Source organism: Dryobates pubescens, chromosome 4 (assembly GCF_014839835.1).
Source record: "Dryobates pubescens isolate bDryPub1 chromosome 4, bDryPub1.pri, whole genome shotgun sequence".
NCBI lineage: Eukaryota > Metazoa > Chordata > Aves > Piciformes > Picidae > Dryobates > Dryobates pubescens.
The window spans coordinates 1,956,877-1,974,197 of NC_071615.1; the positions used below are offsets into that span (position 1 = coordinate 1,956,877).

The 17,321-nt window shown below is 49.6% G+C and overlaps 1 protein-coding gene across 4 annotated transcripts in view; it reads left to right on the plus strand.

The window, feature by feature from the left end:
- Window positions 1–17,098, plus strand: part of TOM1L2 (target of myb1 like 2 membrane trafficking protein) — a 68,877-nt gene extending 51,779 nt beyond the window's left edge. The window contains exons 13-16 of one of the 4 annotated variants that reach the window (XM_054180280.1): window positions 2,013–2,078; window positions 9,716–9,775; window positions 12,441–12,477; window positions 13,064–17,098. In XM_054180280.1, coding sequence (XP_054036255.1) covers window positions 2,013–2,078; window positions 9,716–9,775; window positions 12,441–12,477; window positions 13,064–13,212 — 312 coding nt within the window. In that variant the 3' untranslated portion in view covers window positions 13,213–17,098. The remainder of the gene's footprint in view (window positions 1–2,012; window positions 2,079–9,715; window positions 9,776–12,440; window positions 12,478–13,063) is intronic. The other 3 variants (XM_054180281.1, XM_009896714.2, XM_054180282.1) reach the window with 3 other exon arrangements.
- Window positions 17,099–17,321: the final 223 nt, after the last annotated feature.

Here is a 17,321-nt window from a genome sequence, read left to right on the forward strand (position 1 = left end):
GGAGCTAATCACGGCCAAGTTAGATGAGATCTTGAGCAATCTGCTCTAGTGGAGGGTGTCTGTGCCAGTGGCAGGGGGGTTGTAACTAGGTGATCTTCAAGGTCCCTTCCAATCTGAACCATTCTGAGTCTATGAATCAGAACAGCTTGTTTTGAAATGCAGTCACAGGATCCCAGCATGTTAGGGGTTGGAAGGGACCTCTGGAGATCATCGAGTCCAACCCCCCTGCCAGAGCAGGACCATAGAATCCAGCACAGGTCACACAGGAACACATCCAGACAGGTCTTGAACCAGAGAAGGACAGTTCACAACCTTTCTGGGCAGCCTGTTCCAGTGCTCTGTGACCCTCACAGTGAGGAAGTTCCTCCTCATGTTGAGGTGGAACCTCCTGTGCTGGAGTTTATATCCATTGCCCCTTGTCCTATCCCAGGGGGCAGCTGAGCAGAGCCTGTCCCCTCCCTCCTGACCCCCAGCCCTCAGATACTTATTGACATTTATTAAATCTTCTCTCAGTCTTCTCCAGACTGAACAGCCCAGGCCTCTCAGCCTCTCCTCACCAGGCAGTGCTCCAGTCCCTTCAGCATCCTCGTACCAGTCTTTGGGTAAAGGGAAACACTACTTTTTGTCAGGGGCTGTGAGGCTTGTGGGTGTCTCTTCTTAAAGGAAACAAAAACTAAACTCTCCTTAAAGCCAGCAGGCGCAGCAGGCGGCCTGGCAGCGCTCAGTGAACGACAGACACACGTTCAGTTGGGTAGAGAGCTAATTTAAGAGCAGCTCTAGGGAGGAGCCAAAAGCTTCCCAGCACATTCTTCACACACATCTCGTTCCAGCACGGTTGTCCGGCGCTAGAATCCAGCACATCCGACATCTCTAATGTAGTCATTCTCAGAAGAGTCTGTGGAGAGATGGCCCCAATCACGTGGCATTAGCTGCCTTGTAATGTGATTTAGCAGCTGGAAACAAGGCAAGCTAAAAATACTCTTGTTTTCTTAATATTGCCTTTCCATGTTGGGAATTGCTTTTGTTGCCACAGAGTTGTTGCGTGATCGCAGCCGGGAGGAGAGGTGTCCAAGAAACAATCCTCTGGTGTTACACAGCGAGTAGATGAAGCTGGAATCATTTCCCCCCTTCCTGTTTTGGTTTTTTGGTGGTTTTTTTTTCCCCCCAAGTACTGAAATGAGACATAAAAGCTTAGAGCTGATTCTCCCTTATCTGTGATAGTGGAGACAGGAGAGGTATCTGGATGGAGGTCTCTGCAGAGCTAGCCCAGTTCTGGCAGGACCAGCGGGCTGCAACCATTGAGCTCTGCCAGTCCCAAGTAAACCCCTCCAGTGCTAGAGAGGACTCTGCATCCAAGTCCTGGCTCAGGGGTGAGATGCTGAAGGACAAGAAGCCATCTTGAGAGCCTTTGTGTTGCTGTGTTGTGCAGCCTGCAACCTGCTCAGAGGAGCTGGATGCATCAGCATGGTCCTTTTAACCTCTGCTGCCCTTCAAGAGGGGCAGTTTGAAAGCCTGCCAGGACACTGCAGCACACTGCCATTATTTACCCTCCTGCTCAACGCTGTCATTAGAGCTATTAGAGTTTGGGGCAGAGCCTGCCTGCTGAGAGGATGAGGTAAGTAGGGCATGCTGCATCTCACAGCCTCATCAACAAGGGAAACTCCACAGTGTTTCCAGTAGTGTGTGACTGATTTTGGCAGGTTGTGTAACCTACACTTTTTTTTTCCTTCTAAGAAGATGACAAACATCAGCCTCACTACTGGGCAGAGATTCTTCTTAATTATAATTATTATTTTTAATGTCAGCATGGAGGAAGTGCTCAAATTCTGTGAACTGTCTGTAGGAAGTGCAGAGGTCAGGGTGAGGTCTGTCCCTCAAGGGACAGAGCTCTGCAGAGCAAAGCTCTGAGTGTGTGTGGAATGTGTATGTGAAGTTTTCCATTTGCTGCTGTTATTTATCACGGGTTGTTGCTGTGGCTTCTCTCTTTATGGACCTTTCTGTTCTCAACACAGAGGAGAGGTAAAGGTGGGAACTCAGACATGGAGCCCATAGACAAGTGGCTAATTACACAAGGAATGGTGAGGACTTCACCAGTGAAGCGATTCCTCCTGCCCACCCCGGTCCCTTTCCCTCCAATAACCATCCTCCGTTCACCTCTTGTCCTGCCCTACTGAACCACCTGAAATCAGACAGTACAAGGAGTTGATCTCCCACCTACATGATTACCTGGGGCCAAGGGAAAGATGTGCACCAATTGCTGGTTTGTACAGCACAAACCAACTGTAACCAACTGAATCATTTGTAGGATCCCACATCACCTTCAGAAGAGGGGTGGGGATCCAGCTGGTTCCTTATACTGTCTTGATTTGTTTATGCAGTATCCACTTTTCGAGGGATAAACACAAGTCTCATGGATCTTGTTCATAAAGAGGACACTTTCTACCTGTCTCTAAAACAGTCTCTTTTGGTAGTGCTTTGCTTCATGGTCTGGAATAAACAGATTGAGCTTGTAGGATCATAACCTAATTGAACTGAGTAATGCTGGGATAGTTGTGTGTGAGAGGAAGGGAATGGGAGAACTGCTGCCCAGACTGACATCTTCCACCCCACTGGCATTAGGATTCAGACTCTAAAAGGTACAATGGTATTTCTGGCTTTAAAGATTTAATTCCCATGTCTAGTGAAGCCAGTGCTCTGATAAAATCAAGCTTCTGAAGATCACTGAATCTCTGCACATTTTGACCTTGTTTGAAGTTGTCCTTCATCAACATGCTTGCAGAGAGAAGTTCAAAAGCCTGCTTTAAGTGCAGAAGTCAGAGGTAGGTAAAAAATAGCCTCAGCCCTGCCTTAAAGCCAAGTTCTAAGACCAATTTTGTAGTTTTGGACAACATAATCCATCACTTTAAAGTGTTTGAGGTTAGTCCCAGTAATGTGACCTAACAGTACAAAGTCCTTCTGAGACAGTCCTGGCTGCAGCTGGATTCAGAAAGGTGCAGTTCAGAATTCCCTTTGGAACCCCCTGGGGTGCACCTGCAGTGCTGCCTGTGGAGCTGGGCATCAGGAGGCCTCTGGAGCAGGAATGCCTGGCTCTGGGGGAGAGCCTTGAATGCCCCAGACAAAGCTGCCCCAAAAAGAGAAACAACCCAGAGTGTGCAATGTCAAAGTGCACCAGCTCTGTGAAGCACTTTGTGTTTGTTCTTCTGGATTTAGGGCTAATCCAGATTACTCCTGAGGGCCAGCTTGTGAATTTGTCAGCAGTCTGCATGCCTGCTGCACACACAGAGGTGGGACCTGTGCATATTTACTGTCACATCTGCCTGCCCATGCAAGCACCCAACAGCAGTCCCATGCCTGCTGGCACACGTGGGTAAGCCCAGCTGTAGGTAGCTATCCTTGGGAGCCAGAGTTTCACTCCAGTGCTTGTCAGAGCCCCACATGAGAGTGAAAAGCTGTCAAGTGAGCAGCGCTTGCTTTGCTCTGATACAGCTGACTGTGGTTGACAGAGGCTCTCGCTGTTTGGTGGCTCTGTGGCAGCCAGAGATGTTCTCTGCCACTGTTAGATGTTCATCCATAATGGATAATCCAGTGATTGAGTTAGTTCCTCTTCTTTGCCTTTCCACTGTTTACAAGAGCAGGGAAGCATGAAATCGGCCCCCCTGCTGTTCACACCACTCACACCACTGCTTTATTAAAAAAACAAACACAATATTCCTTCCTTGGCTTGTGGTTATTCAGTCTGGAAAAAGGATACTGCAGCATTCATGGAGGCATATGGATTTGGGGAGGGAAAGGGGGGGTCTGACTGTCCAGCCAGTCGCTGCTCTGACAAGCCTCTCGCCTTGTTTGTGTGCTAAATACGAGAGAGAAACACCTCCAGTAAAACCAAACTAATCATTAACTCAGTTTCTCTCCTAACTGGCTGTAGTTCTTAACCAGATTTATTAATATGACTTTGTAGCCTTTGCAATACCAGTGGAGTAACTGGCATCCCAGGTGTGAACTTGATGTGCACTTGCTTTGGTAGCTTTTTGTCCTGTTGAGATGAGGAGGAAAGAGGGGTGAGCTGACGTTGCCGTTTCCTGTGCCTGGGCAACACTGAGACCCCTGGAGGGGGTCTTCTCCCCCTGCCAGCGTGGTCCCCACATCCCTCGTGTCCTGATGTTGTTCTTTCCCAACTGTGACACATTTAAACTTGGGGCTGAGTTCTCCCCACTCCATTTCTGTGCATCCCAGTCCACCTACACAGCTTTGCAGCAAAGAGGCTCCTTGAGGGCTCTCTGTGCCTTTCCTGTGAAATTTGGCAGCATTGTTTCTGTTTCAGTTTAACCCACAGCTGCTGGGAAGGTGGTGCCAGGACCATGGAGACACAAACCACACCTTTATCCACTCCAGCTATGCCTGCAAAACCAACACAGCCAACATGATACCTGCAGAGAGTGTTCCTGGTTCAGTTGTGACTTAGGGAGGTGCTCCAGTACTGGATCTGTTGGAAGGGTGAGGTCTGGGGGGTTGTGCAGTTAGGTTGTGCAGGTCTCACTCGAGGTTCTGCATCAGCTGCCCTCAGACACAGACCTTAGCATAAGGCCACCACAGTTTAGGGCAAGTAATTCCAGTTCCCTTCTCAGGAGTTTGGACAGATTTGCATGAATGTATTCATCTGGCACCCCTCTCACATACCACATGGATGTTTGTTGTGAAAGAGAGAAGCAGCTGGCGCTTGAGCCACCACGTCAGGTCAGACGCTATTTGGGACAGCAACATGGGAGGAAGGAAACTGAACCAGGATTCACAGAAGGTGATAGGAACAGCTTTCAGCATTGCTTCTTGACCACCAGCAGCATGCCTGGCCAGGGAGGAGATTCCTCCCTGTAGTAAAGATATGTGAATAAAGATCAAATGAAAGCTTTGCTGAGATGTTGTTAATTAGCAGTGCAGCGGGATGCCGGTACGTGTGCCTTCAACAGACAGATAGGATCTAAGATGTGGAAATGACTTGGGTAACATGAGACTGTTGAAATGCATCACCTTCATGGAGACTGAAGGGCTTGAATTGTGGAAGAGAACGTGTGAAAATCTCATTTCATCTGTGTGGTTGGACTCCTCTCCCTTCTGAAGGCAAGCAGGCATGTTCCTTGCTGCTGAAGACCGCCTGGGTTTCAATACCTGTCCAGCCACAACATTTTACGGAGCGCTCTACGAGGACAGTGTGATACCCCATGAGAAGGAAGGCTCTGGCTGTCTGGACATGCCTACCAGATCCAGATCAGCTGGTTGTTGTACAGGCACAACGGGCTGTGTCGGGGAACGTGCTGCACCCGAGCTCTTGCCTTTCCCCTCTACGTGATGTGTAAACACAGCTACAAGTGATCAAGTAGCTAATTCAATCCTTATGTGTAAAGCCAAAAGTGTTCTAATATTGAGGCCAGGCAGCTATTTCAAGATCACAACAGCTTAAAATAGCTGGTAAGACTGTAGTAGGAAGCTGGAGTAGGCTGCTAGTGTGCATGTCAGTGCTCTCCTTCTGCTATCATAGGAACAGCAGCCCTCTCTTTGCTATTGCTAACTAACAGGAGTGAGTAGCAGCTAACCAAGGACTTGTGTCAGCTCTGTTCAACATCTAGAGAGAAGTGGAATTAACTCAGCTACTACACGAGGGTAGTCTAGCAGCAATTAGCATGAACCTTGTTAAGTATTTTAAGAACATTAATGAGCTCACCTAGAGACCTGAGTTGTCATTCCAGACCTGCTGCTTTTCCAGTGGGATCATTTTTAATAGAAATCAAATGTGATCATAATAACCTTAAGCTGTCATTTTAAGGGTAGAATATTGGATTTTATGACTTCTGAGGAACTGTATTGGCAACACTCTCTGCCTTTGGATTGCTGCTGAGAACACCAACACATCTGACTTGGTTAAGTATGAACTTGGATTCCAGCTTCCTGTGGGATTCGCGGGATCGAACGCTCGCTTTTGTTCTCCCAGCCCTCCCTTTTCCAGTTCCCTTTCAGGACTGTTGAGATGATCTCCATTTGTAGGATTTTTTCCAAAAGCTAAATACATTTTTTAAAAACCAGGAGTTTTGAACCATGAGGCCAACTTTTAATTAAAGCCAGTTACTTAAAGGACCCCAAAATACTTTGTGGCTTCATTTCCCTTTACTTTGAGTGTAGGCTTTTATCAAAGAAATCACAATATCGTTATAAAAACAGCTCTTGCAGCCAAGACTGACTATCTGGGGAGCTGTCTTGCCAAGACTGAGAGCTCCACTAGACCGTGGATGTTTGCATAATCAAAGTATTAACAAGACAGGATCCCATTCTGGAGCCATTTCCATGTAGTCTGTGGCTGCCACTGCTGTTTGTTCCCAGCAACTGTTGTCTTTTTTAATGTGTAAACTAGCCAATTTATTTTCACATTGCTTCTGCTGTGTTTCAGGGGGATTAGGAGGGGGCTTTTTTTGAGCAAAACTCCCCTCCACATTCCTCACTTTAGGGTTTCTGGAAGGAGGAGACTTTGCCAAATGCACAACTGACTGGCAAAAGATGAACTTGTACTGTGTGGTCCATTTCAGATGACAGAGAAGTGGTGCAATGAGGTAGTTAAAATACCTGAAAACTTCCAGTTACTCTTGAGAGCTCCCCCCCCACCCTCCTCTTTATTCTCAAATTAAACCTGACACAGTTAACCCAAGTTTTGTGGGGAAACCAGGGCTCAGAGTCTGAGGACAGTGAATTGGCAGTTTGGGTAGGGAAGGAGCGACAGATGCAAAGCCTTGGCTCTTCTGTGAGTGTGCTCTTTAAAAAGTCAGTGCTGAGCAGAAAAAGGGCTGACATGCTGGAGTGTTTATCTTCCAGTTCTCTCTGCTTCTTGTGTCTGACCTGTGAGAAGTGTTTTGCACTTCTGGGGTTGGTGTTTGTCATGTGCAGCAGACCCGTCTGAAAGCAGAATTGCTATTCTTCTTTTCTACATCTTGCACAAGGCAGCAGCACAGACTCAGTACTGCAAGCCCCAAAGTCCTGCAGTTCTCAGGAACCCATTCCTTGCTCACTCATCTGTTGTGTTTTCTGGATAACCGGTATCTGAAACCAGCGTCTGAACTGCTGTTCCTCCTAACACAGAGGCCAGAGTACCACCATGCTTTTCAAAACAGAAGCCTGCTATCTTCCTCCTCCCCCTCTCCATACATACTTTCTTATCCTTAAAGAAGCTTAAATACCTTTCTGAGCTGCAAACTAGCCAACAGCTCTGAAGGCTACACCTTCCAAAGCATTGCTTATGGTGTGCAGGGTCAAGCAATCCAGGAGAGAGACACAGGTGAAACGTCTGCTGCGGCCTTTAGGTTGCTGTAGGCTGAATAAATTCATTGCCTTCCATCTCTGAAGCCAGCATTTTCCAAAGCTGTTAAACTAACAAGCCAGTTCTACAAGATGCAACTTGTTCTTTGGAAGGAGCAGTGTTGGAAGATGTCTACAGAGCCCTCATCTCCTTAATGGCTGTCTGGGTCAGCTCACAGCAGCTTCAGCACACTGCCTTGGAGTTGTACCTGTGTGATCCAGTTCTCCATTGCAAATGTAAAAGGGGAAGTTACCCTGGATCTGCCTCATCCCAAAGGAAACAGCAAGAAACTATTTGCTGCATGGGATCTTCATGGAGTAGCTGCAAGCAAAATGACAACTTGCACCTCTGACCCCTCTTGGATCTGTCACATGTACTTTGCCCAGCAACCTGCAGAACTGGAGCTGAGCCATTTTCCTGGTGCCTCTCTTGGTGTGAGATGCTTTGGATGAACTCTGGATTTCCAGCCCTTTGACACAACTAACCCAATTTATCAGACCTCACCTCAAGCAAGGGTTTAATTGACCTCATCACTGCAAAGGGCCAACTGATTAGAAGAAAAAGGCTGGTGAGGAGCTCTGCTAAACAGCACCAGCCTGTGCTGCTGCTCCTGTCATTCAGTGTCTGTCTGTCTCTGCTAGAATACCCTGAGAAAATTACATCCTGGAGAAGAAAAGGCTCCAGGGCAACCTTAGAGCAGCCTTCCAGTACCGGAAGAGGGCTACAAGAAAACTGAGGAGGGACTTTTTACAAGGGCTTGCAGTCATAGGACCAAGGGGGAATAGATTGAAGCTGAAGGAGGGGAGATTTAGATTGGAGATTAGGAAGAAATCCTTTCCAGTGAGGGTGGTGAGACACTGGAACAGGTTGCCCAGGGAGGTTGTGGATGCCCTCTCCCTGGAGGTGTTCAAGGTCGGGTTGGATGAGGCCTTGGGCAACCTGGGCTAGCGGAAGGTGTCCCTGCCTATAGCAGGGGGGTTAGAACGAGAAGATCTTTAAGTTCCCTTCCAACCCAAACCATTCTGTGATGTCCCAGCAAATTCATCTGCAGAGCCTCTTTCAGCTCTTCTTCCTCTTCTGAAGAGGTTCAGGCAAAGCTGTGAACAACCCCTGACACCTTTTCATCCTAGGAGAGCCTCTCCAGCACCCCGAGGTCTCTTGCCTGCCCGCCCTGCCGCTTGGCTGCCGTGCTTTGGCCTGGAACCTGCGTGCCTGATGTAGTTTTCCAAGGGTTCTGCAGGTTGCCCTCACAAGATCTATTGTGGTGCTTTCCTGTTTACTTCTGCAGCCCTCAGTCAGGTTTCAGCAGTGCAGTTCAGTCAGGAAACCCTACCCCTCACAGGCAGCAATTTCCCCTGGCTGACCCAGCTGCCTGCAGTGCAATCGCTGCACTCCGCTGCTCGGCGCTGCCTGTCGCAGCCGCACAGCATAACGTGAGGAGGGCAGGCAGAACTTCCATGCCTGTTTGTTAAACCAGGGAGGCCTGATGGGCTAGCTCCAGTGAGCCTTGGTGGAGCAGGAGTCAAGAGGAATGCATACCATGCTCTCCTCTGCCTACGCCAGGAGCTGCTGCCCCATCCTCCTCCTCACCCGCACCTCTGAGACGCCACACTGGCACACGTCGAGCTTTGCCGCCTCTGCTGCGAGAGAGTCACCTTTGGAAGAGGAATGGGGACAGGGAACTGGGACTGTTTTGCTTTAAACTGGTGTGCTGAGGCTTGCCAAGGCTCAGCGGTGTGGTGGGAGGAGGATGGGGAAGGAAACACGACTGTGTGCTCTGGGCTCTGACCGCCTCCACCTGCGGAGGGAACCAAACTGTTTTCCTAGGCGCGCTGCCCGAAGTGCCTCTCTCTGCTAACCCAGCACCGGGGCTGAGCCCCTCTGGCAAAAACACCCCAACCCAACAAAACACAAAAAAGGACAAAGGTGTTAAATTGAACATTTCAAACCCTAGCTGATATCCAGTATTCTACCCTTAAAAGCTTTTCACGACCCAGATTAGAATCATCGGTTCCAGCTGGATGGTTTTAATGTGTGGTCGGGAAGTTTCCCTGGCATCAAGTCACCTCATTCCCCAGAAGCTTTCTCTTGGTCTTCTCGGTTTTTTTGGCCTTGTTGTTCATGATTTCCTTTCCAAGTGTTTCCTTATTTGAAATGCCAGTTATATTTTGTTGCCTTTTTTTTTTCCTTTTTGCCTGTTTTTTTTTTCTCTCTCTCCTTTTTTTTGGTTCCCTCCCCCCCCAGCACATCTCACATCTTTGTGTTTTGTTTTGTTCTGTTTTGAATCTTATTTCTGGCGTTTTCCATCGCTCTGTGGCCATGATTGTGGATGTGTTTTGGTTTTTGCCTGCCTTGCTGTTCTCTCGCTGCACTCCCTAGATCCCTGTTGCACAGTCCTCTGTCATGGATGACATTGAGGAGTGGCTCAGTACCGACTTGGTGAGACTCTTTATATTTTCATTTTTCACTCTTGTACAGATAACTTTCAATGCATTGCTGAGTTGCTGATGCTTCTCCTAACAGGAGGCAGTGACACTTCCAAATCACACAGCTTATTTCCCTTTGAAGGGAAGATCTCAGCAGGAGGAGACAGGGTCGTGTTCAGCAATCCAATTTCTTTCCCCCGAGTTGTTTTATTTTCACTTCTCCACGTTAACATCAGAGAGTAGCAGCGCTCCAGAAGCCCTGCCTTCCTGGTCCCCATGCAGGAAAGCATTTAAACATGTGCTGAGGTTTCCCTGTGTTCTCCACCAGACCTGAAGCACATGTTTAAGGCTGCACGAGCTTTGACATGCTTACACTGAGGCACGCTTTTAAGAGATACTGGATCGGGGCTCAGACTTCTCTCAGACAGAGATGTCTTTGTTAAATTGGCAAGCAACTCTGACATGTTTCATAACAGTGATAATAAAAATTTATGGCAGTCTCTCTTCAACATTTATAACTTTCAGTTTCTCCTGAATGGTTATTGTCTAGCGATTATTAAACAAACAAACAAGAGACAGAACTAGAAGCAGCTTTTCCTTTGTTCTGGGGCTTGGTTTGCTGTACCAGTACACATTAGGGTTAAGCAGTGGTACAGCTAGCAGGCATTAATTCTGCTCTTGTTTTTAATGTAAGCATCTGACTCAGATTAACCAAGTGCATTTTGGGGAGGGGTGCTGGGTTGTGTTTCAGACTGGTCTTTTAAACGTGGTTTTGCTGAGCTAAACTGGTGCCTTGTGGTCACTGTATCCCTAAGGATCATCTCCTTCCATTCTTCCAACTCCAGATATTGTCCCTAGGTTACTCCTTGAGGTCTCCCCAGCCCCTTGCTGCTGCTTGCTCAGCTCCTAGCCTGGGAGCTGTGGGGCTCTGGCAGCAGCGCTGCGGGCACGCTCCAGCACGTCAGCCCTCTGCTCCAGCACCAGAGCTGACTGCACCAAGGAGGAAAAAGCTCCTGCTCTCCAAAGCTGCCTGAAGTACTTCAACACATACTGGCTTTGGGTGTTGGAGGTTGGCAGACTGATTGGCTGTCTCTGAAATGTCACTGCCTTGCAGGTAGCTTTTCCAGGCCTCAGTGCAGACAGTCATTTTCAAATTGAATTCCAAACTGGCCTCATTTTGTTAAAGAAATACAGCAAATGCTGCATGTCCACTCTGCTTAAACAATAAACTTTTGTCTTTGCCATTTAAATTCATTTAGCAGGGGAGAAGATCTCATGGAGAGATAGCAAGGTAGCTCTGTCTATCTGTCATGCCCCTAGTTTTGCTCCAAAAGAGCAGAGCAGAGCTCTGTGTAAATGCCTGAACAAGCCTGAGGACCGCACTTGTTGTGACCATGACAATAACAGCTTCTCTCCTCCTGGCTGCCTGGGTCCCCATCCTAGCTGTGTGTGAGTGCAGCATAGAGCTGCCCTCTGAGAAAGTCTGAACTGGATTTTGGTGGGGAGCTTTTTTCTGGGTTCCCCCTCCCCTTGCTTGGGTTTTTTGTTTGTTTGTTTTGTTTGGGGTTTGGTTTTGTTAATGGTTCACTTCAGTTCTCTGCTTCCTGGCTGAGGAAGTTACAGATTAGATCAGCTCATCATTATTTATTTCCTGACACTTTCTGGGGTCCAGTGGACAAGCAGTACCTCTGCTGTGTCAAAGAGGCTGCTGTGTGCACCTTAGGAAACCTCTGTGCAGCAGAAAGCTGGTAGATGCTCCAGAGTTTTAGCAGTCAGGCACTACAAACCTTTGTGAGGCCAGTCATTACATTCCTGCTCTCATGGTAGTTGAGCCATGGTGTGGACAAACACTTTTCTTTTCCAAAGCAGGTTCAGCACGAGGTTTTCAAGTAGAATTTTCACCCCTCATGTCCAGGTTTCAGCTGGAAGGGAACACCAGTCCAGACATCCTGATAGGATGCCATAACCTTGGACTTCTAATTTCATTTTAATTTCCTTATTAAAGCACTGCTGGAAGTGTTCTACACAGCTGGTAGAAAACACACTGACACCCCAGCATGCCAGCCCTTGCATCTTACAGGCAGGCACTAACTGCCCATCTCTGTCCCTCCTGCAGCCCACCCTGGTTTTGTACAGCATGGACACCAGGAAAGCTGCTGTGTTCCAATGAATTCCCACAGGAGGCACATTGGCCCCAGACCTATTTTGCAGCATGTGTCCTTCTGTCAGCCAGAAGTGCATTTTATTTGAAGGCACAATGCAAACAGCAGTCCTGGCCTCATTTGAAGGACTGTGTGTGACAGGCAAGGTGGCCTCTTGCACAGTGTTGGTGTGGCTCACACAGCTCAGGTTTTGACTGGGCCTGCTGCTGTCTGGTGTGGAAACAGCGCTGGACTACCACTCAGATCCAACCAGGAAAGCCTAGCTACCCACCAGCAAGCTTCAGAGGCAGCTCTAGTGCTCATCCTCCTGCTCTGCAGCACAGAGAAATGTCAGTCACCATCAGCCTCCTGACACAGGAGCTGTGCCATTTCCCCAGGTCACCCTGCTCACATAGTTAGCATGTGGAAACAAGTGGTGGAAGCTGTCCAGTTGCATTAAACGTGTGCAGAGGCTGCTGGTGAGGGTGAAGCAGTGCCTGCCTGGGTGCTCACATTGCCTTTTCCTTCCCCTTGCAGAAAGGAGATGAACTGGAAGAAGGAGTGACCAGTGAAGGTAAGCAGAGATGCCTATGGCTATGAGATGTTCTCAGTGCACAGACTGAGTGATCTGCTTTGATCCCTGCTGAGATGCTGAGTTCTCCCAGCCTGATGTTCCCCAGCAAATGCTTCTGCACACAGAAAGGCAGGAGGAGAGCATTGCAATGAGTTCGTGTCTGTGGTGTGAGGAAGCTCTGCTGGCTGCAAGTGCTTTCCTGCCATCTTCCTTGGCTCTGCACTGTGTTTGTGCCAGCAGGGATGCATCCCCGAGCTGTTCAGCCCTCGGGAATGAGTTTCCTTGCTTCTGTGGCAGCTGATGGCATAGCATGGGATTGATTCCCTCTGCTGCCTGGGCTGGGGTGTCTGGAAGGACGTCCATACCCTTCCTGAGGAAGTCAGGCTGGACAAACGTGTGCCTGCAAACACAGCCCGGGCAGACGCTGCTGCTTCAGACCCTGCTGCTTCAGACCCTGCTAACCTGTGTCCCCTGTTCTCACCTCTCTCTCTCTTGTGTTTTTGTTTTGTCTGTTTGTGTGTGTGTTGGGTTTGTGTTTGCTTTGTTTGTATTTGTCTCGTGTGTGTTTGTTTGTTTTGCATTGCAGAGTTTGACAAATTTTTAGAAGAGCGAGCCAAAGCGGCGGAGATGGTTCCCAACCTTCCATCCCCTCCCCTGGAAGCTCCAACCCCTCCAACAAACCCTTCCGGCAGGAAAAAGCAGGAGCGCTCGGAGGACGCCCTCTTTGCACTGTGAAGATCGCTCCCAGCCGCCGCTCTGCCGGCTGTACGGCCACGCTGTCCTCCCACACTCCTTGGCTAACAACGAACACCCCCCCTCGCCCTTCCTCCCCACCTCCCCCAGTTTCATAGATGGCTTCTCCTTCCCCCCTCCCCGCCCCGAGCCTTCCCCAAACGATCCACTACTCCCACAAGCTCTGACTCTTTCCGTTTCAGTCCGACACTGTTCCTGCCAGATCACGATTCTCCAGCCCTCGCTTAATCCCCTCCTTCCTATCCCAGCTGCACAAAACCGGCTCTCGACGCTGAAAAAACCCTTTCGAATGCATGAGTACGTCACACCGCCTTGAAACAAAAGCCCAGAGGGGAGAGAGAGAGAGAGAGGGAGAGGGAGAGCAGCCTTGCCCTTCAATTTCTGTAGGGATCATCCTCTTCTGTAGGCAGGTCCTGCCAAGTCGAGTGCTCTGTCGATCAGCATGTAATTGACTGAGCTGGAATGTTCGGGAGGAGCGGGGCTTTATTTTTAGATGAGATGGTAATGTGTTGGCTTTCGTGTCGGATTCGACAGCAAGGAGCAACTGTTCCCCTTTCAACATGTGCTTCACAAGTTAAAATCCTTTACTCTCCCACTCACACATCTCCCAGTACCATATGGTGGTCGCTCCCCCCCCTCCCCCCCTTCATGTTCCAAGGCTCACAGGGTATTTTTTTTCCTTGTGTTTTATCTGGGCTTGCTCTGATTTCAAGCAGCCTGTGGGCTGTGTCCAGTAGCTCTGGCAGTTGAGGAGAATGTGGAACATGGAGCTAAATGGATGCTGTAACGTTAAGTGCATGAAGCATTCTGCTCTTTGGGAGAGCATTCACACATCAGGACTTTTTTTCTAGAGTGGTTGCCTTTTAAAATAGCTGAGTTGGGTTTTTTCCCCTTACCTCGGATTCCTTCTTCAGTGACTGCAGAGCTCTGCGTTTGCCTGGGCTCGGTGTCAGAACCATCCCTGCAGATGGATGGGACTTGCTCGTGGACTGGGTGTGAACTGAGATTCCTGGATTCCCTCTGCCATGCCTGGTAGGATAGATGTGCTGGCTCTTGGTGGTAGGTGTGAGGAAAAAAAGAGGCAAACCTCACAGAGGCTTGGATGAGATGCTGAGGGGGATGGCTACCGTGGAGGGATTAGCCCTGCCTGCCTGTGCTGGAGGTGAAACTCCTCCTTTCCTTCTAGGTTTGGGCCTGAAAGTGTTGGATGATTGTGGCTGTGCTATTTGTCATCTTTAGAGTGTCCTCTGATACCCCTGCCCCTTTAGTAACTCCCAGGTCCTCTGGGTCTGCAGTCTCCTCCTGCCTGTTCCAACAAGCATATTCTCTGGCTTGCCAGAGGCATGGCTGAGAGTGCTGCTCTTCCTGGAGCTGCCAGAAGGGATTCCAGCATGTGTGCCTGCCTGGCTGGGCTGAGGAGCAGAGCTGGAGCAGGCAGCTCCAGCCACCACTGCAGCCCCCAGCGTGTTCCTTGGTAGGAAGCCAGTGGTGCAAGGTGGCAGGATCGAAAAGAGAGCTGAACACTGCATGGCAGGGAGAATCTCCTGACAGAGAGGCACTGATCAGATGATCAGGCAGGCAGCAGAACTCCAGCCCCCCTTCTTCAGGGTGCTTGTTGTCTTGGGCAGCCAGCCACTTGGTTCTGACTTGGCATGCCTGAGCTTCCCGGGGTGCTGGTGTGTATTGAGCTCTCTCAGAAGCTGTTCTAGTCCAAGGAGCTGTGCTATAAACTGCTGATGGGAAGGTGATCAAAGCTTTTATCTCAGCATAGTTATTCAGCTCTCTGGGGTGCACCACACTTTGGTAGGCTGCAACACATAAAACCTTTTACCAAGTGGCCCAATGGCAGCAGTGGTGCTCACTGAGAGGAGGGATCACGTTCATCTTCGGAGGGAAGTGTTGGTTGGTGCAGGATTTCCAGGCTGTCCCGGGTCAGATCTTGCTCTGTGCTGTCCCTGCACGTCCTCTCCTTTGTCCTGCTCTGCCTGCATCTTCTTCTGGGATCCTTCCATAAGTAGCTGGGCCCAGCCATGCTGCTCTGCCACCCTCCAGCACTGCCTTGGCAGCTCCTCACTGCTCCATAGCTCACTGCATGGCTTGCAGGTGGCTGGGGAGAATTACTGTAAGGCTGGAGATAGCTTAGGACAGATTGAGCTGCCTCTTCTCCCCACTTGCTGACCCTCTCTCCATCTGAAGCCCTTCCATGTGGGTCTGCAGAGGGTTTCTCTCCATTTCATCTTCTCTGTGGTTAATGGCAAGTGCCAGCACAGTCTGCCTTGGCTGCATGTGTGTGCTGCTGCTCTCACCCACTGCCTTCCTTGCTTAACACAAGGTGACCCCAGTGCCCAGGTGCTGGCTTCCAGGCACCCTGCTGCCGGCTCCTGCCTTGTTGCAACACATCAGATGTGGCCACCAGCTCCCAGCAACCTGAGAAAACCTCTGTCATGATGCTGATTTGATTTCAGACAGTGTCTGGTGGTTGCCTGGGCAGTCTTGCCAGCACAGAGTGAATTGTTGGTGTCCCTGTCAGTGCAAAAGGCTCCGTGGGTGTTTTAAGAGTGTCTTTTCTCTCCTAAATCCTTGGAACACATTGACCCTGTAAATGGCCACATCAGGTGATTCTAAGCATGTTAATCCAGCTTGCCTGCCAAGCCAGAGGAGATAATCTCATTGCCCAGGCACGGGGACGTTGTCAAACGATGCTGAGTGGCAAGGGTAGCACCAGGCTGTCATTGAGCCCCGCTGCAGAGCACCATTGCAGAGCTCCATTGCTGGCCCTTCTTCCCCCACCCCCAGGCAAAAAGGGGGCTGGGGGGGGTGTGCTGTTAATGCTGCTTCTTTCTGTCATGCTAAGCCTGCCCTGGGACTTTCAAGTTGTTGCTGTAGAGAGAGTCAGGTCCCTTTCTGGAAGATCTCATGGAGCTGTCAGTGACTGTTCCCTCCAGCCTGGGAGGAGAAGAGATGAAGCAAAATGGCTGGGGCTGAGAGGAGCTTGTGTTGGCTCAACTCAAGGCACCCTCTTCTCTGTGCTTGCGACCTCAGGCACCCCACAGTCCCCACTGACATCCCACGTTCTCTGCTGCAATTCCAGGGCACTGTTTGCAGGGGGTGGCAGGTGTCTTGTCTGGATGTAGGGCAGCACTCAGGAGATGCCTGCCTTGGGTGGTGTGTGCTCAGCCTGGGGCTAAACATCCTTGTGGTGGGGTCCTTGATGGGTCTGGTTAAAGCACAGCCCTGCCACGAGTTCAGTTTGGAGCCTGAATCCACCAGACCTGGCCCTTGGGGGCTGGCAGCACCGGAGGGGACAGAGCAGGGGGCAGAGCAGGGTGGTTTAGCCCAAACCTTCTGTAACAAAAGTCAGAGCTGCGCCAGAGCTTCCCTAATGTCCTGTATCAGGATCTCTCCTCTTCCCCATCCTCTTGTGGGCTGCAGAAAGGCTGTTGGAGGGAAAGGGAAGGGCTTTTTCGCTTCGAGGACCAACCTTTTGATTTCTTCTCCCTTCACTTCCACTCTGAAGTGCTTCCTCTGTGCAAGTGGGGCAGAGGCCTTGGGTGGCTCCGACGCTTGCGAGCAGAGGGCTGGAGCTGCAGCCTGCTCCACCTCCCACCAGAGAATAACATCCCAGCTGCTTTCTAGGCGTAGTAGGAATCACAGCTTGACACTCAATGACACTAAATTATTATGGGGGTCCTTTGTAAAGTCTAATCATACCCCTCTCTAGGTTCAAATATTTATTGGGGGGGGTCAGTATATATTTTTTTGTTGTTGTTCCTTTCCAGTGTGTTTTTTTTAACCTCTTCTGTTCACCTGTCATGTGCTGAGATGTAAGAAATGAAATGGTTTCTATTTAAATATCTCCTGGGGGAGGGGGGGAGGGAGTTGTTTGGGGTTGTTTTTTTAATTGTCACATGTAGATTCCAGCTGCATCTTTGGCAGGTGTAGTAGCTAACAATGTGCTGTACAGACAGGTAGGGTGTTTAGTATGTAGGTAAGGCTCATAGGAGAGTTGCTCATAAAACCCTAGCATGGTGTCTCTGAAAGGGAACAGCATCAATGCAGAGTCTGGTCCTTACTGGGACCCTCTACGTAGC